Source organism: Malurus melanocephalus, unplaced genomic scaffold (genome assembly GCF_030028575.1).
Source record: "Malurus melanocephalus ecotype Western Australia unplaced genomic scaffold, MMel_1.1 scaffold_23, whole genome shotgun sequence".
Classification (NCBI taxonomy): domain Eukaryota; kingdom Metazoa; phylum Chordata; class Aves; order Passeriformes; family Maluridae; genus Malurus; species Malurus melanocephalus.
This window is the reverse complement of record NW_026623255.1, coordinates 2,036,113-2,059,770: the sequence shown is the minus strand read 5'-3', so window position 1 is coordinate 2,059,770 and position 23,658 is coordinate 2,036,113. Positions and strand designations below refer to the sequence as shown.

Here is a 23,658-nt window from a genome sequence, read left to right as displayed (position 1 = left end):
CTCATTTGTTAACTTGTCTTCATCCCATCTTGTCATACAGAGATCAGTGGTTCATTTCTGCTGTGAAAAACAAGAGAGCATGTCCACTTCTCATTCAAGAATTTGCACCAAAACTGCACTACTTTAACTATTACAAAGTAATTGTTAGAAATAGAGTGAGTTTTAATCCTCACTAACATAACCTGAAAGTGATGATTGGCATGAAAAAGCAGAGCCTAAATACCCTTCCACTATATCCAGAAGAGTTTCTCCTTGCCTCACATATCTGATACATTTTGTCCACCACATAGCTGTATTTCACCAGTACAAAAGGTGACATATGAAAGGGTATTCACCAAACAACCACAGCCATGGAACATCAGGCACTTGAAGTTCCACCTCTAGTCAGGAGAGACAGAAGAGCCTGCAAAGAGTGAATAAATGCACCTGGGGTCTCCCCACTGACTGATTTCCCATGCTCAAGGACTTCTCATCTCTCTGAAGCTTCAAGTAACCACACTCAGGTGTTGGAAGGTGTAGTAGCCCTCACCTGTCCAAGACTCCTCTTCATACAAGGAGCAAACTAGCAGCAGCATTAAAAAACCCCACACCAGGATGCAACAGCTTCTCTATGAGGGCTCCTACTGAACAACTGTTTCACTTTTTACATTAAGAGGTAACAGGATTTTAGATGGTCTACATTACTGCTAAGAAGTTAAGTTTTAAAATCCAAATTAAACACCAAAATTAGCTTCCAAATTAGGAACATTTGGAAAATTAGTCTTTTAAACTATGGACATGCTGCCTTTTATGAACTTACAGTATTTTACTATTTCTGTTACATTCTAAGCTTGTAAAAGACAATATTGCCTGCTGGTATGACTCTTTTACAGCTTTCAGACAAAAGCCTAGTGATTTGCACTTCAGAAAGACACAGTGGGAAATACAGATCTGAAGAAGTTTATAGAATCATCAATTTCTCAAGCACATGATTATAGATCAGAGAAAAGGGTTTAGAGAGAGCCATGTAAATACACTGATGATAAAAAAAAATTGCCCCCAAATTTTAAAGCCCTTCCTTTTTCACACTACAAATTTTATCAAATGAGCACTGCAAGAACATCATGYGTGGCATTTGCACAGCCACAGTTACAGCTCAGCCCTCCCATGAGGAAAGCAAAGCTGCCCAACAGCTTCCATCCAGGATGCAGAAGACAATTGAAAATAACAAACCACCTCCTTCTGGTGTGACAATTCAGCTGATTAGAAAACTAGCAAGAAAAGATAAAAGTATTAAAAACATAACCAGGATGAGCAAGCTTGCTGTATTCAGGATAAAGTGGGTGCACTTCTATCATAATTATGCTCAAAGGGCAGAGTAACAACTTCCAAAAAGAAAAGCAGAATTAAAGAAGACAAGTTATTCTCTATGTTCCAAAACAGAATATCACACTRAAGTCTCACTAAACTCTTAGACTCTCATCCCCTTATACAAGACTTTAGCTGAGCCTGCACTAATTCATGAGCACAAACTTGGGASGAAAGCAGGGTAAGAAGAAAAAATATCTGACAAAATGTACCTTTCATAGTAGCTTCACATGCTTCCATTCTGGGCACAAATCAAGCAGCAAAGATTGAAATTCAACCTGTAAAGGTTTCATTCATGGCTAAAGTAAATATCAGGTACTTTGCTACCATGGTGATGAACGCAGTAAAAACACCTTAAGCACTCCCGATTCTGCCAGTGCAAAGCAGGGCCTGGTGCAATAGTCAAAAGCAAAGCCTGGCCATCACACATGTACTGAGTTCACACTTTAGAAAATGGTTTAAGGTTTAGTGAGTGTTGCAGCTGTGCAAAATCTGAAATATAWAAACAATAAATGAACAGAGAAGATGTGTATATTATGCACATACACTGCTCTGGTCCTGCACAGAATTTGTAAGAACTGACTGATCAAGGGCTCCCAACGTAACAGCAATGAAATTCAAGTTACTGGGGGAAGGGAACCACATCCGTCTCATTCTGACCAGTTTGATGCCAGCAAGAGATGCCCAAAGCCTGCAGAGGGATTGCAGGTCAACAGGAGAGCACCTAAAGGGCAGCACAGAGGAATTTCAGCCTCTACCAACACYAAGTCGCCTCACTGGAGACACAATTTGAATGCCTCTATGCTAAAAGCACAAAGCATGGGGGATATTAGAAAGAAATTCTTCTGTGTATGGGTGGTGAGACACTGGAACAGGCTGCCCAGAGAAGTTGTGGATCCCCCATCCCTGGAAGTGTTCAAGACCAGGTTGGATGGGGCCTTGAGCAGTCTTGTATAGTAGAAGGTGTCCCTACTCCTGGCAAGGGGGTTGGAACCAGATYATCTTAAAAGTCTCTTCCAATCCACTTGGTGAAACTGTTCAGTCACTTGTTTGACTTCATATATTTGTTAAGACCAAGAAACAAATACTCAGCTTTGGAAAACAAAGCAAGTTATATTTTTATTTTAAATAACCAAGTTCCATGTTAAAGCTCCATACTCCAGTGCTCCCTTTAAAATGGCAAATTATTAAAAAGATTTTTTTTACAAAACGAAAGCTAACAACAGCTCAATCTTTCATGTCTGACAATTTATATTACAACATATATTCTGACTTCTGACTTTGAAGGTACAAGATTTCAAAGCTGTCTCAAACCATCAAGCTGATTTTGACTTTTTCGGAGGGGCCCCACCATCTTCAGCTGACTTCTCTGMCGGCCTCTTTTTTAACCCTTTCATTTTCCGCGTCTGCAGTTTACTAAGATCTTGCTTCTGCATGTGGATTCGACCGTAAGTTGTACCAAACACATCGTGGGAGATATTCTTTTTCTTCTTAGGCTGCAAGGGAAGAACAATGTTAATATTTCTAAGTACAGTCCCAGGAGCTCTGGTGAGAATCAAGTGCACAAAAGCAAGGCATCATACATTGGCTGGAGTTTAGAGACCAAGTTTTGTGCTGTGTGTTTTATGTGCTTCCAGAGGAGAGTCTGGATGCCAGCTGACCACCACAGAGCTGTGGTCCCAGTTGGCCTAGATGAAAATCAAATATAAAAGTAATACTTCAGGTTTTGCTCTTCTTCACAGATAGAACTGAAAGCAATGCCCTTTCCAAGGTACATACCTTCAGGCCTTTTGGCTGTTTCAAAGACAGCTTATAAAGGTCATCTGAAGCCAAATGTGTTCTCCTCATAACCAGATCTAATGAAGGTCCCATCTCTTCCAGTTCAATCCTGGGTATTTTACAGCCAGATTTCTTCAGAAGCACTCTAGGAGCAGAAAACCAACCAAAATATACATTATCCCCTGTGCTAGAGATTTATCCATCTTCCCTAAGGACATGTTCAATCCTGCAGTTCAAAAAATACTGTTAAACCAACTGCTACCACTCACTCTATTATTAGGAAAGGCATCCATCAATAAAAATTTATAACATATTAAATCAGTCCCATCACAATTTGAGCAAATTAAAAATATGACCTGACTAATGTAATTTTTTTAACGAGATCAGTATAATCAGTATCTCTTTTAAAACTCAGCCCCAGTACCCTGAAAGCCACATCACTTCTCAAATTCAAAATAGCACCCTAGGTACTTATTAGACATGAAAAATATTTACTACATGGTAAAGCAAAATAACCTGAGAACTATCTGAGAAAGTGTTTTGGTTTTTTGTTTTTAGAGTGAGACTGATTGAAATTATTTTGTATTAAGAGAAATCAAAATCCCATGGAACACAAGCTGTGAATGTTCACAGCCTCCTAAGGCAGGGTGAGGGTGAGAGTCTCAGGGAGGATGAGCACCAATGCAACAAGAAAGAYTGCCTTGTCCTGCCTTTTTCTGTTTTTCCTTGAGTGTCTCTGCAGCCCATCCTCTGTTGTTCTCTCTAGGCAAACACCTCCGTGAGGAGAGTCCTAGAAATCAGCCTGAGAACAGACTAAGAAGTCTAAGACCATACTCAGAATTCACTAAGTTAATTCACACCACCGTACTAACCCAGCCATATGGAAGAGCAACGCTCAGAGCTAGAAAGAGCTCAACAAGGGAGGAGGCAGCAGACTCAGGGYTCAAATGTTTTCCTTCTGCTGTACAACTTATACTGGAGCACCTCTACACATTGCCAATTCAATTTCACAACTACAGGAAGCTGACAAGTGTGCCAAAACCCAAACAAATAGATAAAACACATACTCACTTGTAGCTTCTCATGTAAATTTTCCCATCTACAGCTGTGAAATGCAGAACGTACTCTAAACCAGCCAGACGAATATTGGGCACAGTGGGACCTCTGAAGAAATCTGGGAGAGTATTTAAAGCAATTAAATGCCAGGTTTCTTGGGTGAAAATAAAACCAACAGATGCCTAWAACAAATTGGTTTATTTAAAAACGGACCCACATACCGATGTGAGCTCCTTTCTTACAAATGTATTTTTCCTGCATCTAACTAAGAAAGGCTATTCATGGGATGGCTCTAGAAAAGCCGAAATGTTCAATTGGAATCTCACAAAATAACCTGGCCAAAACACAGGACAGAAACTTAACATTACACATGTTAGCATGCACTTGTGAATCCAAATGTGTGTAGGAATCATGACAGGAATACAGTGAATTTCCAGAGATAATTAGGTGGCAATATACATGCTACCTATTTATATAGTTTCTATATGTAAGTACATGGAAAAGAGCAAATACACATTCAGAGCAGCAACTTAGCATTATTAAGCTAATTGGAATATTTACACTGYCTATTCTTTGCAATATTAATCTCTAAAATCGTGGAAGAAAAATTATCTTATTTGATGTTTAGGCCAGTCAATGCTCAGACAAACAGATCAGTAGAGAGAAGTCATTTGCTCAGGTATCTGTTTAAAAACATCYTTCAAACCTGATACTTAAATCTAAATCATAGCCAGATTTGGAAGACGACAAAGAGGGATCAAAATCAGTACACAGCAGATCAAAACTGCATCTTAGCTACTCTTAGCTACATTTTCTCTCTCYGACTTTGGGAAAAAGATTAGATACATCATTTCTTTCATACCTCCCTCACTACAAGATACCTCTGTCCTCTAGGTAAAGCAGTATTTGTCATTATGTCTAATATGTTTTCTCTATTAATAAGCAACACATCTATGAAAACAAGATACTTCAAATGCTTGCTCAGTTTGCAATGAGAAACTGAAATACAGGTTAAATACAAAATGAGCCGCCTCTAGCAAGATACTTTTATCAGGCTATAAGAATATACTGTGCAATCAGAGACCCTGCAATAAGCACAGCAATCTGCACAGCATATGCAGAGGGTGGAGAAAAAATGTGACCTTGACCAAGGGAACAAGGTGTGCTAATAAACATGACAGGGCAATGCTGAAACACAGGAGGACTGCTAACGGATACAAAACACATCACTCTTTCCTGTTCTGTCCCATTTTCAGATCCCTTGGCTACTTGTCTGTTCCTTTGCTACCCTTTTTCAAAAGTATCAGCAGTGGAGTGACATCCAAAACACAGTCTTGCTGGCAARTACCAGCTGGAGCCTGCCCAGGAAACTTCCTTGGTCAATTAAATACTTTCCTCTTCTTTTGAGTCAAGCTTGCAGTTAGAGGAAAAGTTGCAAATAAAACATTTAGTTTGCTTATGACATATTTTTTCCCTTCAGCTAGTTCTCTGCAGGTACACAAGCTTACATTCACAGTGGTTTTATTGGCAACACCTCCTTTTCATATTTTCCTGTGGCATCATACATCTTTTTACCCACAGGATGATCTCCTCCAATAAACGCAGGTGGTCAGGAATTTGTTTCCTGGCAACACTGAACAGCTGCAGAAACCTTACACTTCAGTATACCCAGAGAGTTGAAGTTTTTTTAATATACTCTTAATTTACAAGTCTTGCTTTCGTTGGACTAGRGACTTGCTTTCTCCTTTCTTTCCATTCCTAGCTCTCTCTCCCCCTCGTCCTCAAACATGTTTCCAGAACGTCTAATTTACTCTTCCCTGCAGAGAGCTCAAGACCTTTAYATTTCCAGATTAAACTCCTAGATTAAAAGGGAATATAAATCCTTCTGTATCAATTTGTATCCATAAGCTGATTACACTGTAATCTATGTATCTATGGTTAGCATGACTGCAGTTCAAACTATATCCCAGACATTCACCATTCCCTTTCCCAGGCAGAAAAAGCCCTCAAATCTTTTCAAACGCTCAAAGTATGTGTGAGGAAGGCTGTATGAAGAACAAGGTGACAGCCAATCTAAAATTGCAGAGATTTCCTGCAAACCAACATTTTAGAAAGTGTATGAACAAGCCAAATAGCACTTYACCATTTTTAGGATMAARYAGATGTGCAATAGCAGAACTAACAACAAGCTGGCAGTGCTGTAAGAGTCAAAACATCTTATAGATACAGGCATAAAAAGTTATTAAAAATTCATTAACTGCATTCCAAGACTTACATTGTAAATGAACTCCTACACTACCACATTGGAGGGCAATGAAAACAAAAAAAGAATGGGATGCCTTTGTCTTCCAAGTCTCAAAAGAAAATGCATCTGTCATTTAGCTCTCTGAAACAGCTTATTCCACTTCACAGTTTAACCAGACTATAGCATTTGGTTACCATGAAGGCAATAATTCACCCTTGCCCTTAACTTTACAAAGAAACTGCTGTAAGATGACTGTCCAAACATGCATAAACCCTTTTGAAATGACAAAAGCCAATGAAAGCTTGGTTGTTCCTCAGTATCACTGGCACAACACTGCTTTGGCAACAAGAAGCTGTCAGCTATCTAATACTCCCTCTGGGATCCCAACAGTACTGGTACAGCAACAAAGTATTTGCRGCTGTTGTTATAAAGACATTCTTCTTCCTTAGCAAGAGTAGGAGCTTAAAGGTACCATTTTTTGCAGGTATGGAACAAATAACTTCTTACAAGTTTAGGGCAGTTTTGAAGCAGCTCAGATTAATACACAAACGATTTAAGTTGRTTAGTGATACCTTCAAGTCTTTACTCTCCCTAACCTTTTTCTTTGACTATTGTTTTGCATCTGGGTATTTCACAGAAGTCATCAGAACAATTAAGAGTACTTAGTATTTGCTCAAGAAGAAAGATTGGGTGTGAAGTATATTTGACTGCCTAGTCATCAATGGCAAATAAATAGGAGAGGAAAAAGGACAGATGAACATCAAGAGAAATAGGAAGGACTACTCAGTTACTTGACATCTTACTCTGCATTTCTCCCCTTTCAGTTGTTTGATCATGGGGTGCACAAGCACATATGGAAGCCCATCACTGTGCAGATGCCTGAACTCGATACACTTCAGAAAACAAATACACCTGCTTCCTGCAGTGTAAATACTCATTTACAGTGACACAAACATGCAGCAGYAAAACTCACTTATCTTTGTATTCAATCATCTTCAAAGTTGTACAGGGTCAGTTACCACCCTTTCATCCAACCCCAAGAAACAGTCAGATGTATTGAGAGGACAACAATTTACTCCTCTCCTGCCCCCTTTCAKTTTCATTCCAGATGAAAAATCTTGCTTTAAGGAATAATAAAGAAAGAATTCTCATTTTTAGGGTCTGTTTCCCTTTACCTAGAAACCCAAAAATGGAACTGAAAGAACAAGACTGTTCTTATTGGGACAGACTCAGTAGTTTACCAGAGTTTAAAAAAGAAAAAAAAAACCAAAAGCAATCTACTTTTAGGAAAACTATTAAAAAGAAAAAACCATCCTACTTACTAGATTCTAATTCTACCAAGCAAGACGCATTTTTTAACTGTCAAGAGACACAGTATCCTATGACTTTTATGTTGCAAAAATCTAAAATGTGCCTTATCTTCCAGAGCTTCCAACCTTTAAGATAGTAAAAAACTTCATGCCAGTTTGTTTCCTAAGCTCTAAGTCTGCTTTAAAATTAGGGCACAGCTTTTATCTACAGCTAATTTTTACAGTAACTGTTCCTTCCAAGTATTCTAAGCAACAGTACACTTGTTAAGAATTGGTGGAATTCCAACAGAAAATGCTTTCATTACAAAAGCAGAATCTGATTTATACWGATTTGATTTTTCTGGAAGCAAAAATATCCCACTTTCTGAACCTAATCCACTCATTTCAATTTAGATACTTGAAAACATTATTTGGTTAGAAAAGTGACGAGCCAGTACAATTGTAAGGCCAAGACATTTTAGAAAATGGCAGTTTTCCCACAAAGTAATGAATTTTAGTGAACATGAAGTTTCATCTTCAGAGTCTGTTAGGACAGTCTTTTTTCTTCCCTGTAATACTAACCATGATTAGCTAACTTTAACGTGACACAAAACCTACAAGTGCTCAYTCTTTTCTTCTTTCTGTGCTGAAACACAGGCAAAAATGTATTGACTAACTAGCTTTTCCCAGATCATATTAGCTTTTAACAGATCATATTAGTACGGATTTACTGTGCAATCCTACGGCCCAAATAATCAAAATACTGACCAATAAGAAGGCTCTTCAGTCTTCTGTATTCTTCATTCACATCAAACACATCACCAGCAAATATCAACATAGGTTTTGTTCCCTCAGGACATTTACTGTTCTGTGGAATAAGAATTTTAAAACGACAAAATTCAGACAGTTTCAGGGAACATATTATTGACTTAATAGGTGGCCAGGCACTCTACACTGAATGAAAAACTGCTGTGACCCTGGATCAATATGGACAGAATACGCCAACCAAAATAAACTAAAAAGCAGAGCATAAAACTAACCATCTGAAGTACACAAACTACCAATTCCCACATACTGCATGAAACATTTTTTTGGAACATCTTAGTTCACTTCAGAAAACAGAAAAAAAATGCACCAAAAGAATCCACCAGTAGGTGTCACTGAAATACTGAATTAGCRATTCCTTACCTTGACATCTTTTAGGGATACAAACTTCTCAATGCCCAGCTCAATCATGTCTAGCACGTGATAGTCAAACATGCGACCTGTGAGAGTAAAAAAAAAGAAAATCCAGCTATTTAAATATTCACTGAAAACTACACCTATCATCCCAATAAAACCCCATATGAGACTTTTTACCTATTATCAGGTTATTAGGTCGCTTCTTGTTATGAGAGCCAAAGAGAAACAGAGAACAATCTGATTTCTTGGAAAAAAATTCCTGCAATTGAGGAAAAGAGTAAAACTTGTGAGTTCACATTCACAGGGTTTAAAATATTTTGTAAAGGTATATGGCTCAAACACTTGAGTTTAGGAGCTGCTTAATGAGAAGAGCAACTGCACTTAACAGAAGAGTTTTGAGCATGTCCATGAGTATTTTTTAGCACTTATGTTAATATTGACAGCTGGATTCAAGATTCAAATAATTTCTTTTTTTATTTCCCATTGCATCTTAAAAGTCAAGCCAGGTAATTTTTTTTCTTGTCATTTTATCTATAACACCTTTTCTTACAACTTCTCGTTATTCGCTTTTACACAAGATTTGTTCAACCATTTCTCCTTGACTGATGAGTAAAGTATYTGCAACTTGGTTGCCATTGTAATGCCTCACTGTAGTTTCCTAAGCTTTATGCAGCATATTTGCTTTGCCTGACAGCTTCTGAACAACCACTTAATTCCCCCMAAAGTAAGTCTAAGAACATCTGCAAATACCCAATGTTCTCACATTTAGCACAAGAGTCCTACTACAGAGCAACTTCATGTCAATTTATTATTTAAGACTAAGATGCAACTTAAAACCAAGCCAGTAGTGACTGTCATAGACATCTTTTCTCCAGAAGGAACAGATTAGAGAACCTTTTATGGAATCATGTCCAGAACCAATATTACAGCAGCYCTTTCTAAAGACATCCAGCTCCAAAGTTTTTTTATGCACTTTTGCATCCCAAGGCAGATCCTCAATTTTGTGTGTCCACAATAGTTCCATGATATGTAGACACACACTATTTGTCCAGTGCTTCCCACAAGCATACACCTCTTACATGCACTGGGCAGTTGGGAAGCACAGGACACTTCATCTCCCACCGCTGCAATAGCAGCAGGTCAGAGAGGACATTGCAGCTCTGCCTCTCTGGGAGGTCAGAGCCACACCTGGAGAGGCTGGATTAATTGCATGTACAAATCACACAGCTCAGCATCGGGTTCTGTCACCAKATCCCTGAAAAATGCTGACTATAGACAGGCCAAATGCAGACCAGAGGGGACTCACCTTGAAATGCAGGTTCATACAGCTGTTGATCATTGTGTTAATATCTGTACACTCTCTAACAGCTGTGTATTTTATTAAACAGATAAAAAATACTCAAATGCTTCAAATGTGTCCTGCATATACTGCAACAATACATATGCTGTGAAATTGCCCTTTTAAAAAATGCCTCTAGCCAGTTATCCAGAATTGTTGCTAAATGAYTGAAAGGGGCTTGGTGAGCTTTTCCACCAGCTCCCTAAGTACCCTTGATGGATCCCATGTAGCCCACAGACATGTGTCTCTAAGTGGCGTAGCATGTCATCAAGCGTTTCTTCCTGGACTATGGGGGCTTCATTCTGCTCCCCATCCCTGTCTTCCAGGTCAGGGGTCTGGGTACCCACAGAGCAACTGGTGTTGCTATTAGAGAATGAGGCAAAGAAGGCATTAAGTACCTCAGCCTTTTCTTCATCTTTTGTCCCTGTGTTTCCCTGTGCATCCAGTGAAAGATGGAAATTCTCCTTAGCCCTCTTTTAGTTGGCGATGTAATTGTAAAAACATTTTTTATTGTCTTTCATGGCAGTAACCAAATTAAGTTCTAGTCAGGTTTGGGCCCTTCTAATTTTTTCCCTGCATACCCTCACAACATCTCCGTGGTCCTCCTGAGTGACCTKTCTCTTACAAAGGTGATATACTCTCTTTTTACCACTAAGTTCCAGCCAAAGCTATGTTCAAGGCTATTCTTGTTCCCTAAAGGTTCAACTTTCAACATACGAGGATAGCCTGCTCAAAAATGTMATACAAGAATGCACTGTTTATACTTACCAATGATGTTTGGTCCTCAAAAGGCCTGGTAACATTTTTCCTTAAAAAATGGGGGAAAACAAGTTAAAAGGAAAAAAAACAAAAAACAACAGGTCCAGATAGCCACTTGTATTTAGTTCTCTGATAATAAAAACTTCTGCATTCTACTGGAAACCCAAAGCAGTAGAGGCTCAGTTTAAGCTCAAGCCAAAAGTCACATTAATACTGCCAGGAATGCCTTAGAGCCACCATTGCCATTCTAAGTACATTTCCAGGCTTGTGGGGCCTGTCTTTCAGAATACCACCACCACTACTACCACCCGTGACACTGTATGAATAACTGCCTTTGGCTCTTCATTCAGTGTTAAATTTAGCTATTACATTGTCTCTGCAATACATTAATACAGATACTGGGCTCCCATTTTGAGCAAGACTTAGAGCTGAATCCTGCTCTGTACCACCTGCCGTAGAACAGGGCTCAGCATCTATACTGATCACACGTAGCTTGTTTCCAGTCTGTTGAAAATTAAGATCATCTTCTGCAGCCCTGGTCATTGTTCAAGCCCCCAGGGTAGCCAGCATTTCTATTGATGCTCTGAAATTAGCAAAAGCAGTCCATCAGAAGACCCAAAGATGTCAAAGTGAGATCACTTACCTTTTATAGAGCACAGCAAAAGGCTTCTTCACAGCRTACTGCAAAACACAAMGTTTAACWTGTGTCATCTCTAAAACATGCAYARCACTGTTRTTTCTRTATCACTACAACCTACAGGACCACACGAAAGAGTAACTGTGCAGATCAGTCTTGAGGAAGGTACCATAAAAGGCCTGCTCACAGTAAAACCCTTCAAGCTGATAACACGCTTGTATCCAAATTAATTACAGAAGGAATTATTTGTAGAAACTAAGAAATAACAAAATAACTGAGAAACATCAGAAATAAAAACCATGTAATGCAATCCCTCTGCTTCTAAGAGCAAGATGATTAATAGGGAGAGAACAATAACTTGATTATCAGAAGCATAAGATGGTAAGAAAACAACAAAGCAAAGAGAAGAGTATAGGAATGGCTATAATATTTTCACCTATAGAGTYAGGAGACAGGATTGGTAGCTCAAAGTTTCTGGAGAGGCTGAAAGCTCCATATGAATACACAGTCAGTTTACAGGGTTCTGGGATATGACCCAGCTGTGTGATACAGTCCCAGTTCTGCACCTAATCCTCTTGTTTTCAAATGAACTTGGCAACACTTTACCTTATACACTGGACAATTGTGGAAAAAATAAGAGAGTCAACTCAAAACTTCTGGCAAAGAAGAAACTGGAAGAAAATCTCCAATAAGAAGTAGGTCATGACACTTTTGGAACACTGGTTGATCTGAGATTTGGGGTACAGGGAGAGTATGAAAATACAGATAATGCAGCAGAGAGAGAAAATTCTAAGAAAGAGAGAGGAAGGTTACATGCTTTGTCCAACAACTTACAATGTCTTTAAGCACTTCGGTCACTGTTAAGTTTGCATTTCCTCCTTTTATGAGCATAGCATTTTTTGTGTTTTCATTTAGCTTGGGTTCTCTCTTCTCAAGAAATCTTTTTGCTCTCTTAGTTTTAGGCTTTCTGTAACAATAAATTAACAGTTAAAAACATAATATACGTAACAAGACCCGACACTGCAAAAAAACGTGAAACCAAACAAGATTTAGAGCAAACTGTGCTCAAGTAACCTGTTTCAATGATTCAAACTAATCCCAACCTGCAGAATTACAATCAGTGCCAAAAGCCCTGTCTCAGGTGAAGGTGTTATACTGCTACTCGTCTTCCTCTCTGTCTCCTCAAATTATCAAAAGTAATTTTACAGTCTTGTGTTTTTAATTTTTTGCTAATTGAGAGCTCAAGTTATACTAGAATTCCCAGCTTACTGACAGGTTGAAGGCTTCCCCTCACACTGGCTCCCTCCCCCAAGTCAGAAACCTGCTTATGAGAAGGAAACAGAGTTGGTCAAAGACCACCACTGGCACCCAAAATAAATGTACAAGTACAGCACATCTCTTGTCAGGAACCAGTCAGCAGTACTGGGCACTATCCAGCTGAAATACCCCAGCCTTCACAGCGGCACAGAGCATCGGTAGCTACATGGCTTAAGAATGACAGTTCTCCACTAGATTATCTTCTCAGTAAAACATTATTTTTAGTTTCTTTAAAAAAAAAAAAAACCCACCCCATCCCACCCCCCACAAAAGTACTACAGAATTGTCAGGGTTGGAAGAGACCTCTGGAGATCACCGAGTCCAACCTCCCTGCAAGGAAGGATCACCTGGAGCAGGTGACACAGGAACGCTTCCAGGTGAGTTTGGAATATCTTCCCAAAGGGAGACACCACGGGAAGTGGTGTTTGGGCAGCCTGTTTTACTGCCCTGCCACTCGCCATGTAAACAAGTTCTTCCTCATGTTGAGGTGGGACTTCTCRTGTTTTAGTTTACGGCCATTGCTCCTCGTCCTATCGCTGGGATCGCTGAAACTCCCGAGATAAAGAGAATTCTCTGGGATGTACGGAAACAGACACATTCAACACTAGCTGGTCACTACGGTTCTTTAATCTACCGAGCAAAGGCTGTTTGGCTACCACTAAAAAGACCGCAGAGCTTGGTTTCCCTTTTTCCAGCACGTTTTTTTATAAAGCTTTTCTCTCTGCTGGCTTTMCCCCCGCCGCAACCTTCCCCGGGCCGCCATCCTCCCCAGCCCCAGGCCGCCACCGCTCACGATTCCAGTGCGGGGGTGCCCCCGGTACACTCACACGACCCGATCCAGCGCATCCATCGCTGCCCTCACGTGCCGCAGGATCTCCGGGAGCCGCCGCGGCGTCACATCCGCCGGGAGAGCGCGCCGGGGGCGCATGCGCGGGGCCCGGCCACGGGCAGCCCGTGCAGTGCCGGATCCGCGCTCCGCCTTCCCACGTGGAGAACGGCCCGGACGGGAATCCGTGTGGAGAGCGGCTGAGGGCACTGCATCTGCTCCGCCTGCATCAGGGGAGATTGAGGGGAGACCTCACTGCAGCCTGCAGCTTCCTCCGGAGGGGAAGAGTGGTGCCAGACACTGATCTCTCTGGTGACCAGTGACAGGAAACGAGGGAATGGCCTGAAGTTGTGCCCAGGGAGGTTTTAGGTTGGACATTAGAAAAAAGTTCTTGACCCARAGGTTGTATGGTTGCAAAAAGTTAGGGGTAATAATAATAGAAACAAAAGCTCGACCATTAGAAATAACATTTAAAATATTAAAAAATCCAATATTATTATGAAAATACTCATGGTTTATGATATACGTAATTTTTTTAAAAAAAAAGAATACTTATTTCCCGATGAACTAGAATGAAGAAATAGCTTCAGAATACYACTGAAATGAAAGGTTGAGAAGGCCAGAAACCAACTCTGCTGAAATACTCCTTGTACACTAGGGGAAAAACCTCACACAGATAGTGACAGACTAAGCAATCAGTTAACAAAACATGAGTTGCTGTGTTTGTGTTCTGACACAGAACAAATTCTTGGAGCACCTCTCTGTTCTCARWGGCTGAAGCAGCCACAGCAAGASCTCGACCTCCCAGCACCCAGCCCTMTCTTCTGGAGGCTCAGCTGCCATCAAATGCACCACAAACACTTCCCCCACAGCAGAAAAGATCATGTGTAGTCCCAGGATCGTTATTCCAGTTATAATTGTCCTTTATCTATCAGCACCACACAAATCAAGTGTGAATGATGATGTTTTCAAACTTCCACGGTTGCAGTTAAATCCAGAGGGAGAGCTGAGTAGTCTCCCTGAAACCTCAAATGCAGACAGCTACCATGTGAAAGATCCACACCCAGGCTGGAGGCACACAGGACATGTGCCCTCTTCTTCCCCTCCCTGCCTCCCTTTCCCCTAGGATTCAAGCTGCTTCTACACTGAAAAAAAAAAAAAAAAAAAAAAAAAAAAAAAAAAAAAAAAAGAGAATAAGGGGATTGATGATTTGAAACTGCTGCAGTTTTAATGACTCCTCTTTACTGATCCTGTGCTGTGAACAACACTGTGGGCGAGCTTCTCCTCTGATCATTACTAATTAACGAATTACATAATTATCCTGGAACTAATTACATCCTCACAGCACTGTCACAGTTAGACTGTTTGGAGGGAGGCAGAGAAAGGCAGGAAGGAAGAAGAGTCAGGGAGAAAATGTTTTATGTTTTAAAAAAAGTTATGCTTTTAAAAGCTTTATCCCAAGTGCACCACACACTTAATTGTGATACAGAACAGTGTGTGGCAGTACAAATGATGCAGCAATATCAACCCACAGATGAGCCAGGCACCACAATATGATCACATGGACCAGTTTGGAAACCACTGATGCATGGGTACAGGATGTTAAGTACAAAACCCTTCTGAAAAATGCCAGAGAGGAAGACTGGAGCCAAGAAATTACTGTRAGGAAAAAGAGGGTGACCACACTTCTTTTTGTGTAACACACATTGTATTATACAGAAGATGGGGAAGGAGTGTGACAGATGCCTCTAAGACCTAGATTTCATTTGCTGACAAGTTTGCAGGGGTTTTCAAGACTTGAGTGGACAAAGCCCTGAGCAACTTGCCCAGAATTCAGTGCTGACCCTATTTTATATAGGAAGCTAAGGAAAGGATAAGATTTTATCTAGGAATCTAAGGAAGACAACAAACCTTCTAAAGCCCCTTCCCATAGAAGGATTTCTAAGCTCCATCAAGGAGACAAAGGACACTAGAGAGAATCCAAATGAAACAATTTGATGAGTAATCAGTCAATAAAAGCCACACTGATTTGTTTTCTTTCAGTAACTGCAGCACAAGAGCAGACACAGTATGCAACTGCATATGACATACAAGGTGAAGCCATACTTGAAAAATTCAGGACTTTATTTTAAACAATATTTTTTCCTWTTTACAAAATGTTCCAGACTGTACAATACATTAGCTTTTTTCTAAGATAGGAGTTTCTTTTAATTATGTAACCATTTCCACTTGTTCAGTTTTGAGGTAGGGATACATACTTTTCCAGTCAGTAAWTTTAAAAAACACTGAAGCTCTTCCCACTATAATTCAAACACGAAAGCAATGCACAAGAACACAATGTCTGTTTTTCCGCTRTTAGTTTTTCAGATAAAGTGGAAATCATGTCATGGCCTATAAAAGTTGGCCCATTAATTCCATGAAGAAATCATTGAAAGATCAGAGTTGATATCATGGAGGTATATCTTCTAAGGCAGCATTTCCTGAAGGACATTCCTCTGCCGCAGAAGCAGAGCTGTCAGGCAGAGGAACAGAGGCATCTATTTCCAAGGTGTGCTGCTTCTCCAGGTCACTATTCATGTTAGAATTTTCTTTGGCACACACCTCTCCCTCTGACTCTTCAGGCAATTTGTCTTGGGCCTGAGCTGACTCCTCAGAATCATCCTTTTCATGCAGAAAACTGCAAATCATATTAGGCCTGCTGTAGGAAAAATCTCTGTCCTTGATCTGTAACCACTCTACTCCACCTGATGCAAAGAAGGAAAATTCTATTAGTGACAAAAGGAGTTAATAGCAGTTTTTTCTTATTTTCAGTTCACTGCTATTAAGGCGAAGCCTGATCTAAGTAAAAGAACCACTTAGGACAGAAAGTTGTCTATGTCCCTCTCCTATTATTTTTCACATACCCATTTACTACTTTTCACAGTGAGAAATACAATGCATGACTAAAAAGATCACTGCTTGGATGCAGTATGGCAGTTCCTGTTGTATTTAGGTGTCTGATGCCAGCCTTACACTCTTAAAACAACTTAAACATAAACCAAAATGCAGAGAAAATATTTCACAAATGCAATTAAAAGAACAGCATGTTTGTTCACTTAAATATATTAGAYCTTCTGGCAATAGGTTATGACAACAGAGAGAGAATTTATGCACTCTCTTTAACTCAAATGTAACAAGTCAGAATAACAGGTTGAAACCAACCCCAAAGAGAAATGGGATTCCACTCCCATTTTGATTTTTACTCAGTGCATGTTGCAAATTCACGAGATATTGTATTTACTTTGTATGCACAAGTTAAATTTCTGTCATGGTACAAAACAAAGTGTTTTCCAGCAATTATCATCAGTGTTGATGCTCCAGAATAAAAAGGGTCTTTGTATTAAGGAAAATAATCTCTAGTCTCAATTTAATATTACCTATACTGTTATAATAATAGTTTCAGTTTAATATTACATAATTAATTCTATAGAGAGAAGTGGTACATAATGTTGATAAGAATGCTGATGTTTGGTTAGATTCTAGATAATGTTTCATTTCATACCTCCTATGGCCAGTGTCCAGCTGACTGCTCATATTTAACATAAATGGCTATATTTATTAAAATATGAAGCTGTAACACTGACTTGAGTGGAAAAAAGCACTGTTAAAAGCAGCAGAATAGTTCTAAGGAATACTGCTACATATAGTAGGATACTCAGTATTTGACTATGTAAAAGCACTGACTTTTGTACAAAAAATAAATGAAGCAAACTTATGAGCATTGAGTTCTGCCTACAGAATGAAAATCAATATGAATGGTCTTCTAGGTATGTCTTTGCAAGTAAGTTAAATTCATCTCAGTTGAACTGTAAACTCAGTATGCACCCGTCAGTTCTAGTACATACAACATGGAACTTCTTACTAAGGATGTTACAGGTTTGGAAAAATTACAGAGACTCTGAAAGTCATAAGAAAAATTGATGGAAGTAGGAAAAAACAAAATCAACAAAGAACTACTAAACAGCACTTCTGATTTCAAATCTTTTAGATGACACAAGAACATAACCAGGCAGCACCAGCATATGTTTGCCCTGCTCTTACACTTCTTTGTAGAAATCTCCTACTAGCCATTTCTGGAGGCAGCACTGGTCAAAATGTATTTAATTTTTTTATTTAAATATACACATCTGGTGCCTAAAGAAGAAGGTTCCTTTAACTTCCTGCATGCTCTTGGATCAAACACCTTCTAAAGGCTGACACTCCCAAGCACAATCCACCCATGCCTATATGTATAAGAGCAGAAGCACTCACCAACATTCTCTTCTCCTTCCTTCTTTTCTGTCAGAAGGGTCCGTGTCATGTTCARCTTCTTCACTGTGTGGCACTTGTATTTCAGCTGTACCTTTTGGTTGCCTTCTGCATCTAATAAGAAGAGAGGGGAAAAAAACCATACCCAAACCCCAACTGTTATAGTGAATTCCGCTATCAACTGAAATGAGATAGATATTTTTAACCTCCCTGGCTACCAAAATCAACAGACAATTGAATCACAATAATTACCTTGTTCGGTGTTTTCTTCAAAAACCACACAGGTTCCCAAGGCATCTATGAAAAACAAAGTGAGAAAGTTTTCGAGACTAATTTATATCAGCTGCAGATACTGTGYCCACTGGCCCAGCTCTCAGAATGTTCTAACTTCCATCCCAGCAATGGTAAGGAACTCAGGAACAGTCAGTAGTATCACATCATTGGAAGTCACCACAAGGGCGGATCCCAGACCACTTTCTTCCAGACCAGTATTTGTCACCACAGGGCAAATGAGAGAACTACAGATTGCACAACATGTCAGTCCTGCTTCCACAGGAGACAACAAGCACTTTAAGGCATTTTGTATCCCTCATTTTTGTCTGTGGTAATACTAGCTGGTACATCCTCGAGTCAGCTTCCAGACATACTTTCCTGGAAGTACTATGGATGCATGGYTAATTYMRCAGTGAACTCAGACTGCTGCTGTTCTACATGATGTTATACAACCACCCACAATTTCAGCATCTCACAGGACCAATTGCAATAAAACTACCGAATGTCAAGGAAGTTCCTTGGGTCACACAAAAAAGATRAGATTGTATTCACGTATGTTTTCCTACCTTCATATTCTCCTGCAAATACATATCTGTCCACTTGTAAAATGGGCTTCTCTGTCTCTATTCCCTACAAAAAGAAGGACAAAATTGCACAGATGTCAGGTCTGTATTAGCCCAGGTGAATTTCTCACTGTAAAAACAGCAAAGATAGATATAGATAGCAGAATCCAGATGACATAAATTTCTCATCAAACATGTTATTTTAAGTATATTAAATACAAAAATATACCAGATAATACTCTTTTCACAATAAAACCCAGTGTAGAAAATGCTCTAGTATGTTAAAAAAATTAGATCAAACTGCAGCCAATGGTCTAAGTTACAGCAAAAGTGTTATCTCCTCTAGGAAATTAATTTAACCTCCATTTCAAATTAATAAAAATGTGTTTCATGAAGGTGATGTTATTCGCTATGCTTCAATCAATGCRAATTCTGGAAAGTGGAGTAACTTCCAAAAGCCTTTGGAAAATATATATGGTGAGGAAGTCCAGCATAAGGAATTCCATGAGGACCAGAAGTGCCATTAGGGTCACAGATGCTTCTGTGATAAGTGTGTCTATATTGCAAAGGAGTCAGAAATTGTTGCTATTTTATTTTTTTAAACAAGGAGTGGACAAGTACGGAAACACTTMATCAGCGCATTCCCTTCCTCTGCGGCACAGGTTTTCCAAATACACATAGTACAAGTACTGGAGATATCTGCAAAAAAACCCAYTGTAAATACAAATTTGAAATAYTTTGCTTTACCTGTCAGCTGYATTTCAGTTACTTGAAAAAGGSTGATTAACAATAYTTTTTAATGTGTGAAACACATAATTAAAAAAAWTATTCTTATATATTCTTATATAAGATATACCTATATACTGTATTTTGATAAAAATCAATGTCTRAACGTAATACACTAATTAAGGCAAAATAGTACCTTGTGAACATCAGAATTATTCAGGACATGAAGACAAATGCATGCTAAAAGTTTTGAAGGTGAGGCATTATGWGGTAAATTGCATGAACCACAGAATATCACACAGGTTAATATGAATTTGTGGGATTTTTCTGTTGTATTTTTGAAACAGAGAAATATCTAAGATCAACAAGATTTCAGCTCTGGAATTCTCTTCAGCATAAATTGAGAACACCAATAACACTAAGTTAACATAGAGAAYATATTTTGGTGTTYGTTTGKTTTTTTGTTTTGCTTCAGTTTTTKKKSMARRAAWYMWTWAAAATAGAAACACAACAGTACTAAGCAGTAGCATTACGGGAGTTTTATATTCAAAATTTTATTTCTTTGATTGATTTGCATTCTCTTTTGGACTAYGCAGAATTGGAGACTGTCTTCCCATTATGTGACCAGCATTACAGAAAACTTGCTAAACAGAGTAACACAGAGCAGAACCTTTAATTATGGTTTTAACAGCAGTTGTCCATAGGTCTCAAGRAATGCTTACTCTTGGGAACAAACAGGAGTAGATTTGGATACAAGTAGGACACAGTATGGCTACTTTTAACTTTTTCTAGAAACCTTATTTAAAGGTGAACCTCAAAACACATTCAGAAGAATCCCACCAGTGGTATTGAAGTTCCTGTGGCCATTTAGCCCCCAGTAGTGAATCAAGTGTAACAAATTTCAAGAAAATTAGGTCAGATGGAGGAAGACACCCAGCTAATAAAAGCATATCCATCCAAAGACAGATATTTCACAAACTTTGATTGTATTTCTATTTCTGAGACATTCAGAATTAACTCCACCACTCACATATGTTCTGGTCACTRGCATACTCAGATGTTCTCTTCCATTTTTTCAGGCTATAATAAAGGTCTACTTTTAGAAAGTATTTGCAAATCAATAGTACTTGTACTACCTATACAAGTCTCATAGTTGACATAGGTTTTGAAGGGCAAATAAAATCTGTCCCATACAGATAAAGTGATTAAAAAACTCAAAAGGAAAAGGTTGAGTAAACCAGATTCCAACAATAACCAAACAGTGAAGCAAACAACAGCCAAAACTTTATACCGAAAGCTGAATACCGAATTATGTTTACAAGACTTGAACTTGCCAGAAGACATCTGCAAATAAACCCATTGTAAATACAGTACAAATCTGAAATATTTTGCTTTACCTGTCAGCTGTATTCCAGTTACTTGAAAAAGGGTGATTAACAATATTTTTAATGTGTGAAATACATAATTTAAAAACTTTAACTTAGTGCTTGAAATCAGAGCAGACAGTGGTCCAAGCTTATATATACTTGTGAAAAAGTTTCCTTATATTTACACAGTAATATATTCAAAGACTTTATGCTGTTTCTGAAATAGAGCCTGAAACATGCAGGCAAATACGGCACACACAATTCTCCATCAAAGATGTGATCTAAACGTTAGCAACRCCAAGAAATTTAGAAGCAGCCTCAATCCCTTGCTCCCATCTGTAATGACTTACCCCTTTCCTATTGTGCTGTAATCACTCACCAAAATCTTGCACTTGTTTTCACATTTTTCTAAGAAGTCTGAATCAATAATTCCCGATAGCTCGACCATGACCAGTTGCTCCTACGAGAAAAGTTGATAATGTACAGCAATAACAGACATATCTGAACTCAGGGGGGAGAAATGGCCCCTTTAAAAGCAATCCACACCAATAAAAATAGCACACAAAGATCCAGACTTTCAAGATAAACAGACCCCAAGYTGGAGTTATGCTGCATTTTGTCAAGAGACAGAGCTCTTGTAATACCCAGGGACATGTAGCGACCCACTACTCCATAAGACACCTGTTTCACACCTGAATTTCCTGGCCTTTTCTTCCTAGCTAGGAATGGAGCTCTTTTTTCACCCTTGAAAAATGARCATCAATATGGGTCTGGGGAGACMTTACAGCACTTCCTTCCACTRYCTAGAGRGCCCTACAAAAGASCTGGAGAGGGACTTCTCACAGGGGCATGTMGTGACAGGACAAGGGCWAACAGATTRAAATTGAGAGTGGGTTTAAGTTYGATATTGAAATTTTCATTAATGAAAATGAATTTTTTTACAGAGACGGGGGTGAGGCACGGGCACAGGTCGTCCAGAGAAGCTGTGAATGCCCCATCCCTGGAATTGCTCRAGAATAGGTTGGATAGRGCTTTAAGCAACCTGGTCTAGTGGAAGCGGGGTTCTAGTGACAGGGGTCTGGAAGCGGATGATCTTTAAAGACCCTTCCAACCCAAACCTTTCTCCGATTCTGTGATTTTATGGGCACAGAAAGCAACTAAAGCTGGAAGATCGCTTCCTGACCACGCCGATTCCCAGGACGCCAGAATCACACAGCTCTGGGACGGGACCGCTGCGGGCACTGCGAATCCCTCCGGCCGCAGGGAAACGCGCTCGGTCCGGGCCCGGCCCCGCGGCCACGACACGCCCCGCGGGGGGCCGGACCCTTCCCTCAGGACTTGGGGGCGCCCCGGTGTCGGCATCCACCAACCTCCACCTCGTCCTCCTCCGCTCCGTCGCTCCTCCCGCCCTCGCTGCCCGCCGCCGCCATGTCGCCAGCGCCCGCCCCGCACCCGCCTCAGCGCGGACCACGTCAGCCCCGCGCCGCCATCTTAGAGCGGAGCAGCCCCGCCCGCCGGCACCGCCCCGCTCCTCCCTCAGAGCCGCGCCTGCCTCAGCTCACTGCCGAAAAAACAAAATTATGAGCTGCTTTTTGCCCCTCCCGAAGGCTCTGCAAGTTTTTCTTCAGATTTGGATGTGGTACTGGAAAGTGGGGATCCCTGAAATATCATCCATCACACCCCCCCCCCCCCCCCCCCCCCCTTTTTTAAAGGGGCTACCTGACACATTTTATTATCAACACAAATAATGCCCTGCTTCTGGTATAGACCATTGGTTTAGAAAGATTTATTAACTAATCAAATATACGGTTTGTTTCTACCATTCATGTCCTTTGCATGATGTTTTCTGGTTATCTTGGCAGGTTCAAGCACCACATCAAATCCAAACCTTTGACCAGGGTTTCTGAGATAACATCTTAATTTATGTATTTATAAGTGCAGAACGTTGTTGTCCACAAAAAYTGGATTTGTTTCCCAGCATGCAACAATAATTACAATATAAGCCGATAACTACACACGAGAGAGAGACATTGATTATTTTATTTCAGAGTTCTGCAAGCCTGGGTGCCTAGTGGAATTCCACAAATCAAGCACAACAATTATTGAAACCCTTTAGTATTTATGCATTTCAGCAAAAAGGACCTAATATCCATTGGCTACAAGTTACAYAGTTCTTGTATTAATTAGTGTTCTATTAGTTAATGATTCTCTCGTTTCTTACGCTAATTAGTCCCATTCCAGGCCTTTCTCTTGGGCCTGTGATCCGTGAGTCTGTGATCAGGATCTTCCCCTGCCGAATTGTCTTTTACCCAGGCAGAGCTGATTCAGCACAGTTGCTGGGTATTTATTAGTTTCTTCCTTATCTTGGGGGGTCTGCCCAATGTCCCTGTGGCCCATAAATTCTTCATTCTTTGTGTCCACTATCAGTGGCACTTCCTTCTTCCCAACTTTGTWAACCTCGCCCTAGGACTGAGATCACTGGAACCTGTCATGCCCTAAARCTTAACAAGGCAATTCTACCAACCAGTAATTTGTCTTTCTAACACCTGGACATCACTTCCAGCTTGTTGGCTGCTCTCTGTTTCATGGATTAAATCTCCYTTCTTGYTGATAAGGCTTGAAAGTATRCAAAGATCAAACATTAAAGCACATGCTTTCTTAAGAAA

At 39.9% G+C, this 23,658-nt stretch overlaps 2 protein-coding genes across 2 annotated transcripts; both read right to left on the bottom strand.

Moving 5' to 3' along the window:
- Positions 1–1,978: 1,978 nt before the first annotated feature.
- On the bottom strand, positions 1,979–13,860 carry RPF2 (ribosome production factor 2 homolog). The gene is made up of 10 exons (XM_057390186.1): positions 13,778–13,860; positions 12,468–12,600; positions 11,640–11,677; positions 11,006–11,045; positions 9,076–9,157; positions 8,905–8,981; positions 8,485–8,584; positions 4,198–4,300; positions 3,127–3,271; positions 1,979–2,843 (listed from the first exon to the last, which is right to left on the bottom strand). The coding sequence occupies exons 1-10, from the start codon at positions 13,798–13,800 to the stop codon at positions 2,664–2,666; spliced, it is 921 nt and encodes a 306-aa protein (XP_057246169.1). The 5' UTR covers positions 13,801–13,860; the 3' UTR covers positions 1,979–2,663.
- Positions 13,861–15,882: 2,022 nt separating this feature from the next.
- Positions 15,883–22,471, bottom strand: GTF3C6 (general transcription factor IIIC subunit 6). The gene is made up of 6 exons (XM_057390185.1): positions 22,363–22,471; positions 21,372–21,452; positions 18,903–18,966; positions 18,316–18,360; positions 18,067–18,177; positions 15,883–16,520 (listed from the first exon to the last, which is right to left on the bottom strand). The coding sequence occupies exons 1-6, from the start codon at positions 22,420–22,422 to the stop codon at positions 16,225–16,227; spliced, it is 657 nt and encodes a 218-aa protein (XP_057246168.1). The 5' UTR covers positions 22,423–22,471; the 3' UTR covers positions 15,883–16,224.
- Between the last annotated feature and the right edge of the window lie 1,187 nt (positions 22,472–23,658).